The 21,171-nt window shown below is 45.1% G+C and overlaps 1 protein-coding gene across 1 annotated transcript in view; it reads left to right on the plus strand.

Moving 5' to 3' along the window:
* LOC119399040 (core histone macro-H2A.1) overlaps positions 1-21,171 on the plus strand; it is a 60,132-nt gene that overhangs the window by 31,161 nt on the left and 7,800 nt on the right. Inside the window, exons 6-7 of the mRNA XM_037665859.2 lie at positions 5,676-5,765; positions 8,344-8,512. Of these exons, the coding sequence (XP_037521787.1) occupies positions 5,676-5,765; positions 8,344-8,512 (259 nt within the window). The remainder of the gene's footprint in view (positions 1-5,675; positions 5,766-8,343; positions 8,513-21,171) is intronic.

Below are 21,171 nucleotides of genomic sequence, written 5' to 3' on the forward strand. Positions count from 1 at the left end.
TACTCTGCGTGGGTCATTGTGTTTTATCATGTCGACTGAGTTAAAAATAGATGCGTCTTATACAAAAATAGATGCGTCTTATACAAAGGTGCGTCTTATATATCATTTTTTCTTTCAAAAGTCGTAAAAAGTAGGGGGTGCGTCTTATACAAAGGTGCGACTTATACACCGGAAAATACGGTACTATTATTATGATCTGTGATATACAAAAAAAAATTTTACGGGCAATCATCAGAGCTGTCTGTGACGTTAAATTTCTGTGACCCTCAGGAACAAGAAATAAAAAAGGTACGCCAGTACGTATTTAGGCAGGTTCACGTTAACATTTGCAGCCCCTGTCAAATGATTTGACAGGCGCTGAAAATGGTTTTTGTTGAAGCAACAGAGCTCACTTGCACTGTGCACGAGTTAGCTGATGTTGAATGGTTTACTTATCCTTTTGCTTTTTGTTCTAAAAGTAACCTTTCTTTGTTATACCGCCCCAAATTTAGGATTTGGTGCTTAGAGAGTGGAGTTTTCTTTGCCGTAACCTGCTACAAATTACGATTTTCCTGCTCCAAAAATTGCTCCAAGTCATATTTCGGCAGTTGCACCCTTGTCTATGGTGCTTGGCTGTTGACCTGGAAGGCACTGGCTTGATCCCAGCTGCGGCAGCTGCATTTTAACAGAGGTGAAATGCTAGAGGCCTATGTACTGTGTGGTTACAGTGCCCGGCTGCTGACCTGAAAGTCGTGAGTTCCATCCTGGCCACAGCGATTGCATTTCGATGGAGGCGAAATGCGAGAGGTGTATGCACTTAGATTTAGGTGCACGTTAAAGAACCCCAGGTGGTCCAAATTTCCGGAGCCCTCCACTACAACGTGCCTCATAAACATATCGTGGTTGTGGCACGTAGAACCCCAGATATTATTCGTTATTATTTCAGTGCACATCAAAGAACCTCAAGTGGTCGAAATAATCTGGAGCCCTCCACTTTGGTGTCTCTCATAGCCTGTGTCGCTTTAGGACATTAAACCCGATAAACCAACCAACCAAACTGTATTGGACCACTGGCCATGACGTAGTACTCATGTCAGACAGCGGGTGTCTGTAGTTTCACTTTGGTTCAACGTAAGGCGACAGCGGTAGTCATTCACAAGTGAAGTGAAAAAGTGCTTCGATTTTTACCCATGTACTAGTGTCGAACTCGCTGACTATCGCAGTGTGCTGGACTGCGCTCAAGAACATTTCCCATCGTTTGCAGGGTGTGTAATGGCGTTTTTCACTGGTCGATCTGGAGTGGCTGCTCAAATCCTGGAGGGAGCTCTAGGATTTCATGCATACGAATCTGCCAGCGTGGGTTAAACGCTCCGCTAGAAAGTATACAGGAAGTCCGCAAACACATGCCAGAAACCGGTACCCGAATCTATGCCCGACCCAGACCAGAAAACAGGTGTGATATAGGCAATGCAGGCTTTTTTGCCAAAACCTGTACCTCGGCGCCGGAGCAAGTGAGAGTGATTGATTCGTCGCTGTGGAGCAGAAAACCTGCTCCGGATCGACCAGTGAAAAACGCCATAAAGCGTGTATATCACACTGTCTCCACCCCTGTGCCTGCCTCAGTTTCATGCGAGTTCATCCAATATGGCTGTGAGCATCTATCATTCAACTGCTATGAATAAAACTAATTTCAGTGTGGGTTTTGTATGAAATACAGATGGATACCTCCATGAAATAAATGCATATCTATACAGTATACATATATCATAATTAGTGTTGGCCGTTTTTGGCTAATACAGGGTTGTCAGTGTCGGTACATAAGCACATATTGCAGGCACGCCTTGCTCCGTGAGGTGAACAACAACGGAAGCTCACAGCAGAGCACACAAGTCTTCTTAGCAGAGCTATTGATGTGATTTCGACATGCAATGTTAATTAAGAAGGGATGGGGGTTAAATTGACTGAAAATGCTTCTTGTTTTTTAATTTGACACCGAGATGCTTGAGCATCCTTGAAAAATGTTTCCGCCTCATGAGATCCTCAAATATGCCCTGCAAGGTATTTAAAAATGGCGCCAGACACATCTACCTTTCCTTGAACCCGTCTACTTGCTGCGCAACACATAGAGTTTCCTAAAATTAACTAGAGGGGACTCTGGCGCTGTGATCGTTTAGTCACCATGGGAATGATGGGTAGTACACAAATTTGCCTAGTCTTTGTGCTTGCGACTTCAGACGTACTTGTAGCTTTGTTTATTGCTGTGTTTTGGCGTTCGTTCCGGATAAAAGAATAGACCGTTGTGAACGTCGTGACCAGGTTTGATTTGGTGAGCCTAAAAAAGTTAAAGTGGTGAAGTGGAACTGCCGACTTTTGCTGAACTTTGTTTTGCGACAAAGCGGACGCAGTCGACGCGCAGCCAAACGGAGCCGAAAGAACGAAGTTTAGACAAATTTGTGTACTACCCATCATTCTCATGCTGGCTGAAGCGTCATGCGTTGCAGCTCCCATAGACACTAGCGCCAGAGTTCCCTCTAGTAAGTATTGTAGGAAACTCTATGGCGCAACAATTGCTGGTTTTCTTGAAAACACCATTGTCGCCTACGAAATTAAAAAAAGAAAACATTTTCTCTTCAGCCGCTGTTTTCCAAGTGAATTTTTATTGTGATAGCAATTATATGGACACTCTCGGCTGGTTTTTGCAGTCGGCGTCGCCGTCCTGTCCCGTATATGTATATGTCTATATATACGTGTGTGTATATATATATATATATATATATATATATATATATATATATATATAATATATACTGGGTGTCCCAGCTATCTTTAGCCAAGGGTTTAAAAAATAGAATATTAGAGACAGGCGAGTGAAATCAGTTGCAAATTGCTGACAGTCACCTTGCGCACTATAGACAGTTTTTTTGTTTTGTAATTATTTAATTAGGATTATTTAACTAAATTGCTGAATATTGACTTTAGGCAAGAAATGTGACTTGCAAAGTTCGAGAGCGTCTTCAGAAACTCTCATTGCATTATTTGCGATAAAGAGAGTTTCACGTATACAATTTTTTCCAAGCTGCAAAGAGAGCCCGTGAAATACAAAAACAACCACGTGACTAGCGCCTTCGCGCGCCAGCGAACGTGCTGCTCTCAGCCGTGGTTTGCGCGAACAAAATCAGCTGCAGCCGCGACTCACCGGCTCCGTTGCAGCGGTAGGCCGATAAGTTGGCAGTGGTTTCTTGGCCCGCGTCAGCCAGTTGGCGCGCGTGACGGTGCAAGTTGTAGCGAGCGCAAGCCAAGAAGCCACCGTTAACTTATCGGCCTACCGCTGCAATGGAGCCGGTGAGTCGCGGCCGCAGCTGATTTTGTTCGCTCAAACCACGGCTGAGAGCAGCACGTTCATTGGCACGCGAAGGCGCTAGTCACGTGGTTGTTTTTGTATTTCGCGGGCTTTCTTTGCAGCTTGGAAAAAATGGTATACGTGAGACTTTCTTTATCGTAAATAATGCAGTGGGCGTTTCTGAAGACGCTCATGAACTTTGCAAGTCCCATTTCTTGCCTAAAGTCAATATTTAGCGATTTAGTTAAATAATCCTAATTAACTAATTACAAAACAAAAATTGTCTGTAGTGCGCAAGATGACTGTCAGCAGTTTGCAACTGATTTCACTCACCTGTCTCTAATATTGTATTTTTTAAACCCTTGGCTAAAGATAGCTGGGACACCCGGTTATATATATATATATATAAAAGCCACATAGAAAAATAATACAGAAAAACTTTCCGACGCGCAGAATCGAACGGGCGACCTCTCGCGCTGCAGCGTGTGGCGTTAGACGGCTAGGCCACGAAGAGTACCGTCTTTCAGTCCGCTAACGGCGAGCTATTTATATACACCATTTACTTCAGCATGCTTTCTTGGTCACCACCGAGATGGCGCGAAGTGCACGCGGGGCGCGCTTTAAAGGAGTACTGACATGAATTTTAAAATTTTTCGGGATGTTGCTCTAAATGAAAGCACGGGTGTCGAGAACCCCAAAAAGAGTGTTGTGGTGCCTGGGGATGCATTGCATATATTTTTAATACCGCTTCTTTCAACCAGCAGTTTCGGTTTCGGTTTCGAGAGGGCGGCTTCATAGTGACGTGTCAAGTCGGCCCGTGACGTCACGGGCAGACTGCAACCCACGAAATATGCACCTGCTGTCCTTTGCTGTCAGTCGAACGTGGTTCATGATGAGTGAACTGTCGTCCAATGCCTCCGTCAGCGATTTCTGTGATTTAGGCTGCATGCAGAACCCAGATTTCGCAAACCAAGTGAGCTGACTTGAAACGTCATAGGGCTCTCCATGTGGTGAAGCTGCCTTGCAGATGCTGGGAGATGAAAACTTTAAAATCAAACTTAAATATTTATACGTGTTTCCCGGATGCGGTGTGGGGAGAGCGTTAACACTACATGCCAAGGAAACCAAAAACGTCCCTTTTGCTGCGCTTCAAAATCGTGTCAGTACTCCTTTAAAGGTCGTCGCCCCGCTCCTGCAAACGCCGTTGCTCTTTGCCCTACAGGGCATGGTCGCCTTCATGCGCTTATCTCGAGGAAAGAAGGGGGCAAGCGGGGGTTGTATGTCTTGTGTTTTCCCTGCGATGTCCGCTCTGAAGTCACAGAGCGTACGAAGGTCACTTCGCTTGCTGCAGCGGCCGCATTTGCGAAAGGAGTGCGCTGTTCAGTTAGTCTGCACTCGTCCTGTGTGTACCTGTTCAGTTAGTCCGCGCTTGTCCTATGTGTACCTGTTCGTTCGTTTCGTGCGTCCTGCTTTATGTTTGAGCAGTGCGCTTCAAGTGTCGAGCTGTGATGCATGATAGTTCATGCTCGTCCTGTGTGCGTTCTTATCGTGCATCCTTTGGGCTCGAGCTGCTTTCAGTTCTTCGCGTTACATTCCAATTTGTTGCTGTCGCATTCTTTGCTTTGCCGTTGCGGCGAAACTGACTTTTTTTTGCGAATTGTTATTGAATCATGTTTGCACAGGACAAACTTTTATTTGGAAGCCCCTAGTACATTGTCTCTCGCAGATTGTGTGCTGCTTTGGGGCATTAAACCAGACATTTTGGCTTCCTTTGATTCATGGTTACCATAGGCACTTTGGGGACAGTACAGAAAAAGCAACCTTTAATTCGTTCCTTACTGAGCATTGTTTACAAGCCATGCAGCCAGATTTTTGTGCCGTACCCATCAACTCTCCCAAGTTACCTGTAAAGTTTACAAATTTGGGCTTATTGTGTAACTTTGTGAAAATTGCACCAAGTTTCACAGAAAAATATGTCACCATTAATGAAAAAAGTTTGCTTGCCATTCTCTCAAAAAAAAAAAAAAAGTTGTAATGTGTGGTACTTGATGCCCCTACCTTTGGTGTCATGTTCATGAGCTTACAAATTAAAATTTTACTTCACATGTTGATAGATCAACTTTAAAAATAAAATCGTGCAAAAAGTTTTGCTTCAATTTAGCAAATCAAAATACCAGTCCGTTGCTTTTCCTACGCCTTTTTTACATTAGCATAATACATTGAGTCTGACATTATATTAGGTCTCCTAGAGAGTGTTTATAGGTTTAGTTTTATGGTAAAAGCAGTTTTAGTCTTTATCGTTGTCACGTGCTGTGATGTAGCATGTTATACAGCATTATTCTGTGTCTCTCCTCAGGCCAAGTACTGGAGAAGGCAGGTGGCAAGGAGTTCCAGCAAGAAGTGAGAGAGCTGCTGGCTTCTCATGGGCCTCTGGAGAGTGCTGGAGGTAAACCTCCATTACTGTTTTTCCATAGCATCATTCATAATAAGCAGTTGTTTATGGCCTCGTGGTATAAAAGTGACTCCAAAGCATGCTTATCTATTTGCCATTAAGTTGCAGAGAAGCTTAGAAAAAAGGGGCGAATAAACTAGGGCGTCTTCCCATAGCTACACGATGAGTGCTTTCCAAGTGCCAAGTGTGTCATTGCCTTCAATTCCGCCCTAGTATGAAGTCATAAGAGAATGGCATTGCAGTTTCAAGCTTCAGGTCTTCAGTGATCAATTCGTGTGTGCATAAAATGGCAAAGAGTGTAAATGCACGGATTGTCAGGCTCAAGGAATCCTGGTATACAAACTGTGCGCTATTGTTGGCTGACGGGAAGCTCATGCGAAAATTGAAGCATGCTTGAAGGGTAAAGATGCGGCACCAATGATGGAAAAGGGAAGGAAAAAGGTGACAATTATACCATATGTCCAACAGCTGTCGCACAGGTTAAGAAAACTATCTTGGTGTGGCATAGAGGTGCTTTTTTTCTTCCAAGAGAAAAGTGGGTAGCATCTGCACATCGATAAGAAAATCTGTGGAAAAAGGTGCAAATGCAAAAGATGCTTGCCGTGTAAGACACACCAATATGTTTGTGCCTTGCACCATCACAATATTGTATAGCATCCCCCCTCACATGTGGCCAAGTGTAAGTGGTACAATCGGGACGATTGGGCCGTTTCATACTTCGAAGGCTTGATTGCAACTGCCTCATCTGTGTGCTACACATCTTCATTTGCAAGGCTCAGATCTGGTGAGAGGCCCTTTAAATGTAATACCCCTGTCACACGGCACATGTAATGTCATTCGCTGCGAATGACATTCAAAACGAATGTCATTGCAATCTTGCGTTCCGGGTCTACACGGCCATATGAAATGACATTCGCAATTGATGTCAATGTTTATCGGCAGGCGGATGTGACATTAAAAAGTTACAAATCGTGCTTTTAATTTACATATGCGTGCAACTGTCGCTACGGCTACCGCGGCGTCGCTTCACCAAAACAACAGTGAGCGTTTGTAAACATGGCCACATGGTTGACAGGAGGTGGCGCTAGCGTCAAGTCGGAGTATGGGAAAGAGAATATAGCTGCACAAATTGCTTCCAACATCGCGCTGTACGTAAAAAAAGTTATCGAAAAGTTAACAACAACCTTTAATGAGAACGTTAACATCATTTACATATTGCTTTAACATGCTTTAAGATATCAATGTCGCAATCTTTTGCCAAGCGCCTGTTGACGAGAGTACACATGCGGCGCCTGAATGAGTTCGGTGAACACATTCAACGGGCGAATGCCATTAGGTGTGAATGTCATTCGCTATGCCCGTGTAGCAGCAACAAAAATGGCATCAACACCTAATGACATTCGCTGCGAATGACATTACATGTGCCGTGTGACAGGGGTATAACACATCTTGTGTTCTGTAGTAAATTCAGTCAGTCCATTATATGATAAATGGTAAATGCAAAAAAAAAAAAATTGAAACTTGGTTCTGTCTTTGTCATATAAACACATGCACACTTTACTACATGAGCGTGGGTTATTTATTGCATCAAACCATGGATTCTTGGCTCCAAACTGAATCTTCAAAGTCATACAATTTCTGCTGCAGAACACCAAAAGCCAATTCCATCGCTACATATGGCATAAGAAAGCACCTCCTTGATGTAAAAAAGATGATAGAATGTTGCAGGCCTTGCAGTAATTTTTAAAAAAATTTTTGCTCTATTTTTCTTATTTACATTTTATGAAATTTCAGTTTGTATGCATTTAAGCAGACCAGTGCTGAATGGCTTGAAATCGATGATGGTGGAGCAGCCCTAAGTTGTGATTCTTTGCTGTCATTGCTCTCACACGATGTTGTTCAGGCCATTAAAAAACTGCTGACCGTAAATTCATGAGATTTGTGATATTCTGGAGTGCACGCGACACTCGTGGAGACAGCCACTTCTGCTTTCAGACTTCTGCATCTTTCGGGCCTGTTCAAACATTGCCATGCTGGGAAAAAAAAGCTAACTATTCTACTGTTGGTTAGATGGCACAGTGTGCTTATGTATATGCAGAAGGCCTGGAAAATGAGCACTCTAAACCATTGTTTATGGGCTAACAAAGCCTAATTAATGCAGTAGGGATAGGTAGGGGCAGAGCCAGAAATTTTTTTCTAAGGTGCCCCACCCCCTTTTATGTACGTTTGTGCATGTTTTAATGCGTGCACATGTATATGCTGATACAAAACGTAAAAATTTAGGGGGGAGGTGTCGAAACCCCCATGGCTAAGCCACTGGGGATAGGTTAAGGCTGCTCGCAACACAGGGGCACATTGTGAACTGTTATGAGGCCTCTCTACAGTAAGGTTTGAGCTGAGTTTCAAAGATTGTGTTTCTGTGCGTAACTCGGTATGTCTAAGTTTGTGGGTTAGTGCTGGAGCTCCTGTAGAGGTGCACACTTTAGCCATTGATAGGGGCATTCCTCTTTGACCCTCCTCTGTGTTCTACGCAGTGAACCTTGAAACACCTGCTCTGTCTTGTATCATGCAGTGGCCATTTGTCCAGGCCACCACTTTCCAGCAAAGCATGTCATCCACTGCCATGTTCCCGCTGGTGCCAGTGCAGTTGAACACCTTGAGAAGTGTGTACGCAACTGCCTCGAATTGGCTGATGACAAGAACATCCGTGTCCTCGCCATCCCACCATTGATAACTCACAAGTACGTTCCATGGCCCTTTATCAAGCCATGTGTTCTATATAAAAAAATTCTTACTTTTTTCTCCACATGCGCTTCATATTTATGTTGTAAAGTTTCCACAGCTTCGCATAAATGATTTCTAATTTTTCAAAAAACCAGAAAGGCATGTCCCACATAGTCTTGCATCTATAACTTGCCCTTCTTGCAGGCTGTGTTACAAGTGGCCTCATGATATAAAATTGTTTAACCCTTTTCCTTAGAAGTCCTTAGCATTAAAGCTGCACAAATTTTCAAAAACTGTTGGAAATTTTAGTGTGTAATGCAATAATTAACAAACTGTGTTGTTTGTAATGCGAAATCGTTGAGCGAGACAAAACACAGTACAGGAAGAAACATTGTGGACAGGATACTTCCTGCACTGCGTTTCATTTCACTCAACAATTTCATAGTTATGCACCAACTGGCACAACAGTAAACACTTTTGTTTGTAATGCTTTGTAATCTTTTGTGGCACAGCATGCTGTTGGCCGTACCACGAGCTTAGGGGCATATTTAACTTTTATGTGACAAAGTGAAAAAGTGATAGTAGAGTCGTATGTTCTATTTGGTTTGCTTGACAGTGTTTTTCCTGCCCGCTGGCAACATTTCTGCATGAAAGTTCACCTGTAATCAGGGTGTCTACCGACCGGGAAAACCGGGAATTCTCAGGGATTTTGGGTAGTCTGGAAATTCTCAGCGAAAACTCAGGGAAATTGTGCTCCCATCAGGGAAAATCCACAGTAATTTTATTGAAAGGCAACGAAAGTCACGGTAGCGCTGGCTCGATATTTTGTGAACACATTTTTTCAAATCAAACGGCCGCTGCGGCTGCAAGGAAGTGGTGCACCTCGATGCTGTCATCGCCTTCGGAGCGGTGGAGTGGGAGAGAATCAGGCTAATGCGCGGCATGCGGGAACCATGAACCACGACACATCGTATCGCGCAATGTTGTCAGGGTGTGACTACGCAGTGTAGTTCTGTATTCTTTCTCGTGCGTGCTGTGCGTTAGCGCCCAATATGGTGTTTTTGTTATCGCCGCGTGTCAAGTAACAAGCATGATTATATTGTAGAAGCGGTAGCAGTAGATGTAACGAGCTTGAGTTATCTTGCAAGCGATCGCAATCGTTCAGGAAGCGGATGTCTTCGACAAGGCTAGTGTCTGGCAAGCCATCCCGATCGGCGAGAAAAAAGACAGCTTGTTGGCTGTTATCGGAGAAATCACTCGCTCGGATCCCGATCTTCAAAGATGTTATTTAGGACTCCGTGAAGAATAGAATAAATTTCCAGGCAAGAGCTAGCGTAACTCACAGCAAGTGAAAGCTTTTTCTTTTTTCTTTTTTTTTTTTCCCCGATGAGGGCACATGCTGAAACAAGTTTTAGGCACTCGACCGATATTTTGGGGGGCTGCAGCTCGCAATTACCAGCCACACCACGGGGATGTTTGCTACAAAGCCGAATTACAAAACTTTTCAGAGCCAAGGCATAGCGGCGACTGAAATTCGCGACACCAGCACGGGTCCCATTGGCTCAATTCGGCGCGCGATGTCGGAAAACAGTAACGTTTCCACCATAATCGGATGTGCCGTAATTCAGGCTGTAACCGTGCTTTCATGAGATCTTAGCCCGCAGCTATATTGCTTTCTTTTGCGATAGCAATTGTATAGACACTCCGACGCGAATTTTATGCCTTCGCCATGATCTTCCTTATCAAGTCCAAATCGCGATTACATCACCCCGCCCGTCGTATGCTCCATGCGCGAGTGAAAGCACGTGAGCGCTGCCGACAAACTGGACTTAAGCAGAGATGACACGAGCCGACCGTCTCGTTCGCGCGATGGGCACATGGAGATAGGAGCCGGCGGGTGGGGGTGGGGGGGGGGGGGGGCTGCGTTAGTCTGACAGGAAGTGCGTACTTTGTACCAGCGGGCGTGGTTGCGTGTGCCGCGGTATCTTTAGTGGGGATCAGCAGACGGCTCATACCTTTGCAGGTGTTGTGCTCTAATTGCAAAACTTCCGTTGAAGCCATAGCAGTGGCGAATCCAGAGGGGGGGGGGGGGCGTAGCGGCGATTCCCCCCCCCCCCCCCCCCCCCTTAAGCCAGCCCCCGCCCCCTCCCTTCAGTGCCTGTTGTCCACCTCTTTTGTCAGGCTGCCAGTTGAGTTTGCCCCCTTTTTCAGGTTGCTTTGCCTGCCCCTGCCCAAAAGGGGTAAAGAGAATCTTGTCCCTGCTCTCTACCTCTCTCATCGCTCTACCCTTTCCTGCTTCCCTATGCACATTTACAACGAAGGCTTCTTAGGCGCCGCCATAATCCCCTCAGGGCTGTTGTAAATATGCGTGGTCCACCAAAATGCACTGCTGAGCGGTGGCTTCAGCCTTTGTACCTCCCCCCCCCCCCCCCCCCCCCCCATTAGGTACCTGAATCCGCCCCTGAGCCATAGATAGGGCACTTCTCTCAGTGCAGCGGCTGCGTTTTCTGAAGGAGCGAGCTGCCAGCCTATATTCATATAAAATTCCTCTTTGTTGCTATCGAATTTACTGTTTTGCTCTCGCGGTGAAACTGTGGCTCTTTTTTTCTAATGTGAGATGGTTTTCGATGTTTTGAGTTCGTGGAGAGCAAATGGTTCGGCTGGGCAACATCGTAACAAATGCGTTGCATTGCTCTGGGAAACGCGCGAGGATTTGACAACAACCCGCAGCAGCAGAACAAGCGCAATTCCACAGTGCATTAAACCTGCATTTGTTTCGTATATACATGTGACACTCGGCAAGGCATTTAACTGTGATTGCTGCACTTCAGGCTCAACAAAATTGATTTTTTTTTTCACGCAACAAATAAAAAAGTTTTCTCATGTTGCCATATTAGTTGAGCATTCTTGTGGCATTTTCACTTTAAGATTAATCCTTCAGTAACTATGACTTGCATGAATGGTCGAATTTCAGTTTAACGAAGTTTCGATATAACGAAGTGAGTTGCCGCTTTTACCAACTTCGCTATATTGAGGTTTAACTGTTCTATGTGCTATTCAAATGGGATTAAGTCGTTTTTATTTTCTAACGTGCGTATTAGAGAGTGACATCACCGAGCGATATGGTCTCTACCCATCTTGACATAAAACAAAGTTCTGCTTCACTCAGGGAATTTTAGCAAAAACACTCAGGGAAAACCTGGAAAACTCAGGGAATTTAGAAAAGTCAACTCGGTAGACACCCTGGTAATATAGTACCTATTCTCTCTCGACCAATGTTTACCCATCTTTCATTTGTCAGAGACCAGGAGCGCGAATGCAGTGCGTGTAGATTCCTATAAGTCTAAACTGCCGCACAAGGTTACTGCACTAAATTGCAAAGAAAAATGTGCATGGTTTTTAATGGAGTTAAAGGGACACTAAAGAGAAACAATGAATTGGTTTAGATTGATAAAGTGTGCTCGGAGAACTCTTCTGTAGTTTATTTCACCACCATAAGTTTATTATTAGAGGAGAAAACCAAGTTCAAAGTTTCAAACTTTTGTAATTCGTGACGTAAAAGATTTCCAAGAGCATTTAACATATTTTGGCGCCACTGGCTCCACGAAATTTCCACAAACTCGTTATGTAAAGTCTCTGGCCCCCTCAGAGGACAATGTACTTCGATTTAACCGATTAGGAACTACGTAGGCCCAAGCAGGCGCCGTCAAAAATATGTGACATCACGGCAAATGGTCCGGGAATTCCAAGGTGGCATCGCCACCTGTATTTTCTTTTTGCGCGTTTTCTCGCTTATTAAGCGTCTTCTCGCAGCAAGCGTGGTGTTTTTGGTATCGTGGAAGACTACTTTACTGATGCAAGAAGAATCGTTTTGCTCTTTAGTGTCCCTTTAAGGTTGGGAAGGTAAAATAGTTTATTACATTATAGACTTCATTAAATTAGGCTTCATTATGCTGAAGTTTCACTGCACAAGCACTATAAAAACAGATACAGTTGAAACTCTATTTAACGAACCGATTGGGACCCATGAATTAGTTCGTTAGATTTGGAACTTCGTAAAACCGAGAGAACGACAAGTTTCATTCAAGAGAACGATGACTTTATTGCCTAGTGAAAAAGCCCATGATTTTTGCCTGCACGCGCTTCGTGAGCAGTGGGAGCACACAATTCTCGTAGCTGGCCAGTGAAATCAAAGCATCCTCGGCACCCTCGTGTGCCCCAATAAACTGCCTCAGAAGGTCGATGGTGTCCATCACCTGGCTTGGTGTGGGTACGGGAGCTCTGACAGTATTAAGATCGTTCGCATCTTCAGATTCCTCTTGTGCATCAGAAACAAGCTGCACTATCTCCTTGTCGTCGAGAACTTCTGTTGTGTCAGTGTCCGCGTCTGCGTCGGTGATCACGAAGTTGTCGAAGTTATGATCTGCGGCCACCTCGTCACGCCGAGAAAGCTCTTGCCAACAACTGGGCGATGCCTCTTCTTGCTCATGTTGTCGGCTTGTGGAATCCGACGCAGCCTCAACGCAGCCTGGCAGCACACTGCCAGGCTGCGTCTAGAATTTATGGTGTCTAGAATGTCTGGTAGTACACTGCCAGACATTCTAGACACATTAAATTGGGAAAAACCTTTTTTTTATGCATCTTTTTTTCCCGAAATGCTTCGTTAAATCGGGTTTGGCGACAAAGGTTGTTTCATTATTTCCAGTTCGTAAAAGCATTAATCCAACTGTGGGGGCAATATGAACTTGTTCGTTAAATCGCGAAATTTGTAAAATTGAGTTTTAACTGTATTGTACTAAAATCTGGAATGCCATAGGTCATCAAGCTTACCCATGAGTCGTTGGTGTCTGAGCAAGTGTGGCCGAGTAAAATTTTGGTGAGGTTGAGTCCTTGCGAACCATGTTCAGCATGATTTTGGTGAGTTTGTGTGTCCAGATGAGAACGAACACAAGATCCCGGTCACCAGTCCCGATTTTGATGAAATTTACTCTAGGCACAGGTTTTAGACCCAGAACAATGATTTCTAGGTTAGTTTTCTGAAAAAAGTATTTTGTTCACCTAAACAAAAATGTATAAATTTCAACTGCAGAAAACACTTTTTCCCCCTATTTCACAATTTCTGAACTTTGAGCGCACCTAGTAAAAAAAAAAAACAGTGCACTTCTGGGTCACAATATTTATTCCCATCAAAAAATAAGTGAAATGCAGTCTTCTCAGTATTTTATTTCCTTTCGCTGTCGAAGGACTTTTGTTGAAAAAAAAAAATCACGAACATGGTTAACAGCATAAAATACCTGTATTTCAGGAATTTATTGCTGTAGACAAGTTAAACTGAGAGCAATTTTTCTTTTTTAATCTCTCTGATTGAATTCAAGAATGTTGTCTAACATTCTGTGTACAAAAATGTCGCATTATTTGAGTTGCTAACAAGTTATAATGCGTCAAATGTGACCAACTCAGCCTAGTGGCCATGCTATTATGTGCTGTAAATCGGATACAAGTTCAAAATAATTGTACGTGACATAATCGCAAACCAGCTGTTTCAAAATAACAGATGTGCAGCTAGGTTGCATGATGTGGCAAGCTTTGTCTCGTGGTCAGCCACTTGACAAACATGAGTAGACTACCTGTAGACCACCTAGTGGTTATGGTGCTCGACTGTTGAAACACAGGTCACGGGATCGAATCCTGGCGGCCGTGGCTGCATTTTCGATGGAGGCGAAAATGCTTGAGGCCCGTGTGCTTAAGTGTAGGTGCACGTTAAAGGGACACTAAAGGCAAATAACAATTGTTAAAACTGGGTTGCACTGAAAAGAAAGGGGAAAGGAGACAATGGCAGAGATGCTGTTACTATAATGGCAATGTTGCCAGTACCACTCCCCTCCCACCCTCATGAAGTGGCTACAGCAGCCTTTTGTCTTGTGAAATTGTTTGACGTACACAATCACAACACAAAATATTCTGCTGGAGTATTAGTAAATCTTACAACATGCTTGATTTACAACCACCTGTCTTAAAGGGACACTAAAGGCAAATAGCAATTTATGTCAGAGTGAAAGCTCAATGTATGACAACTTCTAAAACGGCAATATTATCAACAGTTAGTGCCCTACTTACCGAGAAATTAAGCTAAATGTATCCCACGATGAGCGCCACGAGTGGGACATTTTCGAAGTGATCCCGATGACGTGAGAGAGTCCGACTACAATTAATCACTCGTAATCAAACTAGCTGCAATAAAAAAAAATAACCTTCCGTGCATCAACAGATGTAATAAAATGATGCTTGTTCGTTTCCGTTTGATTCATGGAAAAAAGAACCTCTGTGCCGTTGCCATGTGGAACGGCGCGCGTGGTTCAAAGGTTCCGTTTTTGCCGAACTGCGCTCCGCCCGGTGCCCTGCTTCGCTCACGCGGTCGCATCTCAGAGGTAGTTTCGGAATCGCGTACTGCCGCGTGTGTTTTGCGTGCTTGTGAAAGTCGCTCTGACAGAAAGTTCGACAAAATGCCGCATGCATGTGATATTGCCGGATGCCCGAATGATGCACAACGCCAGTGCTGCAGCAAGGAAACCGATGTGTCTTTTCACTGGGTGCCGTGGAATGAACCCTCTCGCTGAATTGAAGCCCAGCGTCGCGAGCCAATGTCTCGTCAAGTTCTCCGTCCACATCCATTACGGCGATTGCGGCAAGCTTCGATGGCCGTTGTTGCTGCTGTGGGTCCCGCTACTTTCGCTCTGCTGCTGCTACTAGTGTCGGCGGCCGCGCAGTAAAGGCGGGCAACGTTGGGCACGGCAGCAGTGATGTATGAAAGTCTGATTTCAGACGGGTGATTTGAAGTGCGCTAACGCGATGCGGACCACTAAAACGTGATTTTATTTCAAAATACTGTAAAATGCTGAGCAAGCGCCCCCCCTACGGTTAAGGATAATCGACCAGATTTGGAGGAGGGGCGCTTGCTCAGTCCCAGACCAAAAGTCAAGATGGCGGCGGGAGAGCCGCTAAAAATAAAAAATGCTCATTCATGTTTCTAATGAAATGCTTTATTTATTTACTGCTTTTATTCCCCTGGTCACTGTCAAACCATTGAAGCAGCGACCGGTTTGACCACGACCGGCCACATGGCAACGGAATTTCATAAAAAAAAACATTAGATACGCATTTAGTGTACTCATTCTTCTGGTTCTTTTTACACAAGCGATGCCAGTGATTCCACTCCTGCGCCAACTGCGCCAAAGTGCGCCAAATTGTATTTACTGCGCCATCCTGATAATATCGACGAAATTTGCGCCAAACTGCGCCAAAGTCTCGGGTTTGGGGGCGTCTATCACCGGCAATCGCACCGCCGGCGCGTCAGAACATGTGCAGCTCGATCTTGGGGCTGCCAATAAAGTCGCAATCATGGACCAAGAATTCTTCCGCTGAATAAATAGCGCTCGCGCGTGCGTTCCGAGTAAGCCACGATGCCATGCACGGTGCCGACGCAGCTTCTGTTCTACAAGTCGGCTCGACAGCAAAAACGCGCTCTCCGCAGAGGCTCGTGGCGTCTAGGCCTATCGGTAGCGAGAAAGTGCGACGGCGATTCATCGGCGGACGTCGTCTGTTCCAGAAACGCTGCTGATAGCTCGTTTCAAGCGTCGCACGGCACGTAAGGAAAGCAATGTTCAGTAATAACCACATGAGTGCCGCTAAAATGTCTGTTACTTCTGTTTCCGGACATCGCGGAATGAAAATCTGGGATCGCTCGCAGTAGTTATATGGGACAATATCGAATTTTCCTTGCTTCGCGTCTATGGAAGAGCACGCGAACGGTGGAAACACGTTGACACTTTTCCTCAGATATACTTTATCTATGGATCTTCATCCAGAACAGCTTTTTCGTAATTCCTTCCGCCAGCACGTCCGATTTTGTAATCACTCTGCGGTAAATACCCCCTAAAAGGCCCTGCCCTTTCGAGCTCACGTGCTAGGGTTCCAATTCGAATTTTTGCTTGCTTTTTTAAAAATGTCGTCTCATTAGTAAAATCATATCTCCCGGTCGGAGCAGCCGCAAATGCGCAGCTGTCAGTAGCGGGCCCGTCGCTGACGGCCCACAGTGAAGCGGCTACGCCATGTTACACGTCCGCCCCTCGCTTTGGGGGGGTCAATAGCTAACGGTTAAGAAAACTCAGTTTCGCTTAAGAGCGAAGCAATGAATGCGATACCAAAAAATTGTATTGTGAAACGAAGTAAGACTAGTAGCTAACTCTTTTGGATCCGATCTCGCGAGCTCGACAAAACGCTGGTTTAAGCGAATATGGCCCCTCGGAACCGAAGCGTTTTCTTGCTCTGAGTTCTCTAAACGCGAAGTAAGCGTTGAGAGCACAGCAAGTTTACGAGCCGTCTCCTGATGCCTCGAGATAGCGCGCGCGCAAGCGACTGCGCCCTTCGAACGATGCGCTCCCCCCCCCCCCCTCCTTCCGCTCCCCTGGCGTCCCTTCATGCTTCTTACGAAAGACGGGCAGGGCGTTTCCTCCCTGTTTGATGAGCAATCGACGGCAGGCCCGCACGCGGGAAGATGTTATCTCATGCGCTGTCCGTGCGGCGGAGACAGACGGCCGGCTAGTTTAATCTCCGCTTCAGCCGTGTTCGTCGCCAGCGCTCGCGAGCTTTTACCCGCGGCTAGAATGCGCGTGGTGATGTTATTAATTTGGACTTTATACGGAAAATTACGGCAACGGCGACGGCAAAAATCCGCTGAGAGTGTCCATATAATTGCTATAGCAAGGGTCAATGTACGGGGCAGATTTTGCGCCCCCTTCTTATGTGATTGGGGGGGTGGGGGGCGGCCGCCCCCCCTGCCCCTCCTGTGCGCACGCCTATGCTCCTGAGTTGATTTTTTCCATGAGATTTGCAATGAATCGAAATATTTCTAGCCTTCATAAGAGCCCCATAATAATACTCAGGTGCTTGAATGTTAATGCAATATGCTTCTGTATTGCACTCCAGGATGTAAAATTTGCTGCTTCAAAGTGCTTTCAGATGCAAAATTATCTGCTCCAAAGTGCTCCAAGATGGAAATTTTGCTGCTCCAAAGCGCTCCAAAACGGAAATTTTGCTGCTCCAAAAATTGCTCCAAATCAGAAGTCCTCGGTAGCATCACTGCGATGCTCATCTTGAAAAAAAATGTGACCGCAGGGGAGGAGGGGGAGGGGGGGCGCTTGCTCGGTCACTGGCGCTTATTTCAGGTCTCCCAGAAAAGGGAGGGGTGCGCTTGGTCGGGTGGGGGCGTTTGCTCGGCAATTTACGGTAAGCACTTCCTTGGCATGAAAGTGGCACTACGAGGTTTCTGGACCGCTATTTCAACAATCAACGTCAACTTAATATTTGCATTTAGTGTCCCTTTAACCCTTTGAGGCGTTTGTACACATTTGTGCACACAATTTGTTTTGGCTAGTTTCATCTACTAGGGGCTAAGAAAGAGCAAGGTGCATTCAGGCTTGGATGAATTGAACCCCCCACACAATAAATGTGTCTTCATTTAACTTCGTTTTGCATTGTACTGTTGCAAATGATCACTTTCCTGAATACACTTCCATGTCCGACGAGTCGTTCGACCTGCCGCTTTCTGCGAGCCATACCAAAAGTATACTTTTTCTTTGTTCGAAATGATTATATATGAAAACCAAATTGCACAGTATTTCTAGTATAAAATTTTATTTTATTTATGCATAAACAGAAGCTGAATGACTTCAGTATAAGTAGATATTTAATTGCAACTTAATTATGATTAGTTACTATAAAATACCTAAAGCAGTGTATTATGAGATTATTCTTGTTGCAATAAAATGCTGAGTGCCTTGAAATAACGTTGTGTGAGTTTTAAGCATTTACAGACAGTTCTTCATAGGTGGCGCCTGAAAGGGTTAAAGAACCCCGGGTGGTCTCAATTTCCGAAGCTTTCCACCACAGCGTCCCTCATAATCATATCGTGGTTTTGGGATGTTCAACCCCAACAATTATTATTATCACTTGCTCGCACATGAAAATGACGCTCAGAGGGCAGATGAGATCAGGAATCTATTGCTGTGAAAAGTAAAAGCTGTTAATTGCCAGCATTTGTCCATATCATGCAACAAGAACTGTGCTAGTAGCTTGCAGTCAGCACCTTCAATGCTGCGAACATGTGTCGCTTCCTCTCTTCTGATGGCCTTAAAATAATTAGGTTCACTGCATCAGCAGCAGATGACACAGGAAGCAAGCCTGCGACATCAATAGAAAGCATGTAATACATGCTCACACTGGTTGAACAACTCAAACTAGAGTTGTTCTGCTTCTCATGCCAGAACACTGGTTTCAGCCGGGTGCTAACAGAAGTGTGTCCAAGTCCTTTGCTTTATGAAAGTACCGCTGATACAATATTGTATTCTTGTCTGTCTGCAGACATTATATTCAACACAATATGTGTGTTTATCACAATATTTTGCGGCTTCGGGCATAGCAGTAGAGGAAGAAATACATGCGTACCGGCAGAGTTTTCGTTCATCTGCACATACAAGAATCTAAACAGTGAGCATAATATTTCCCATTGTTTTGATTCTGTTATAGTATATGCAGCTGGCTTCTCCCGCGTCATTTCTTCATTTTGTCAAACTGAGTAGTGAATGGCATGAAGGGGATTTAACGTGGCTAAGTGCCTTAGGCTGAGGCATATGCCAGTTATACTAAGAACATGGCTAGGCTCAGAGGCATAAACTAAATGTGGCAGCAGATATAATGTACAATATTTTATTAGAATAAATACTGATAGTTATAGGGTAGGAGCTCTGCATATTGACAAGTACATGTTAGATGCTTTGGAACAGGGGCCTAGCCAGGGGGGCCCCCGAAAAAAATTGCTGGCTACGTCCCTGCTTTGGAAGTGTTATTCCCTAAATTATTATTACCTTCGTCGAGCCAGTATCCTCTCTTTCTGTTAGACATTTTGTTTAGGAGGGAATTGCACTACCTCAAAAGTGTCTAAATGCAACTTTCACCTTCAAAGTGTTATAAAATGCAAAATTAACTGCTCCAAAAGTTGCTGTAAATCACAAGACCTCGGCAGCATTACTGACAGTAATAACAATTTTGGAGTTTTTGCATGCCAAAACTACGACATGATTATGAGGCACACTGTAGTGGTGGGCTTCTTTAATAGGTGGATACCAAAAACCTGACTCTCGCAAAGGATTGTGGCCTACAGCAGCTGTCTGCATCGACTTCCGGTTCGAGAGTCTGCGCTGCTGTACGGGCACTGTTACATATGCCGTTGCTTTCTCAGTGTTCCACCTACAGCAGTCGCGGTGATATTTTTCTCGAAAATTACTGCATAACATCTTGAAGGAAAGAAGAAGACTTTTTAAGGGCTCGTTTTTCTTTGTTAGACACAATATTAATGAGAACTAACAGACAATAATGCCAGTGAAAGTATAGGGGACGTTATTTGTTACAATTAGGATTTAAATGTGAAGAAAGTAAAGTGGACAAAAAGATAACTTGCCGCCAGCAGGGACCGAACCTGCGACCTTCGAATAATGCGTCCGATGCTCTACCACTGGGCTACGGTGTCGGTCATCCTCCCGTCTATTTATGGGGTACAGTGAAACCTCGGTGATACGATCACAGCTCATACGAAATTCGGGGTGATACGAACTTTTCGTTGGTCCCAGCCAAGGCCCATTGGCCTGTAATGTAATGGAGTACGGTTGTTGCGAACCGATGTTCACACAGCGACGTTTGATACGAACGTACGCTACCACCCAGGCACGAAGAGGGGCTGTACGCGCTGTCGTGGAAGACACGCCTAGCACGTGCGAGCGCGGGAACGCAAGCGTGGGCATGCGCGCCGCACCGCCAAATCGTCAGAATCATGGTGTGAGAAAAGCAGTTTTCTTAGAGTCAGAATAAACCTTCAGAGACGCGTCACGGCCTCCGAGATTGTGTGCGCGAATCTTTGAGGCTCTTATGTGCCTCCGTGTGCCTTCGCGTTTAGATTACAGAGGACACAAGCAGCGTACGGTGGGGGGCTAGTTGGTAAGACATGGACGGTCTTGGCGAAGGAGTCAGGCCTCACAACTTCAATATGTGCGACCACTGAGGTCGCACTTGTGCGGGTACGGCCGTAAATCTCCCAAAAAACATCCCCAACACCTCCGTGATAACAAAATCATAACACAGTACCATGGTTCTGCAATATTGCGGCCTTGATCAATCGCGTCAAAGCGCCTCTTTTGTTACTTTCGCTGCAGTACACTGGTGTCATGCAAAACAGCCTACTAAAATTTGGAAGGAGCTAGTGCTATCGCGGGTCACAGCGCACCTGGTTCATTAATTAAATACGCGCATACGGGCCGTATGTTTACGAGTGCTGGTATGAATGCCGACATCTAAAAGCTTAACTGACAATCATTCAGGGTTCTTCCTGACGTTGCTGCGGCCCTGGAAAGCAATAAATGAAAATGTACGCCAGGTTTCTTTTTTCGCATGCTAACTTTCCATGCTTTCTGGTGATACCGTTTCTGATGCACCGCTGCCTACTTCCCTCCCCTCCCACCAATCCTTCGGTCCACCCGTACCTCAGAGCAGTGGGAAGGCATCCTTCGCGAAGGTGCCCCCGAGGTCTGTCGGGCGCTCGTCCAGCGGGCCCGGGCTATCGCAGAGG

Source organism: Rhipicephalus sanguineus, chromosome 1 (assembly GCF_013339695.2).
Source record: "Rhipicephalus sanguineus isolate Rsan-2018 chromosome 1, BIME_Rsan_1.4, whole genome shotgun sequence".
Lineage (NCBI taxonomy): Eukaryota > Metazoa > Arthropoda > Arachnida > Ixodida > Ixodidae > Rhipicephalus > Rhipicephalus sanguineus.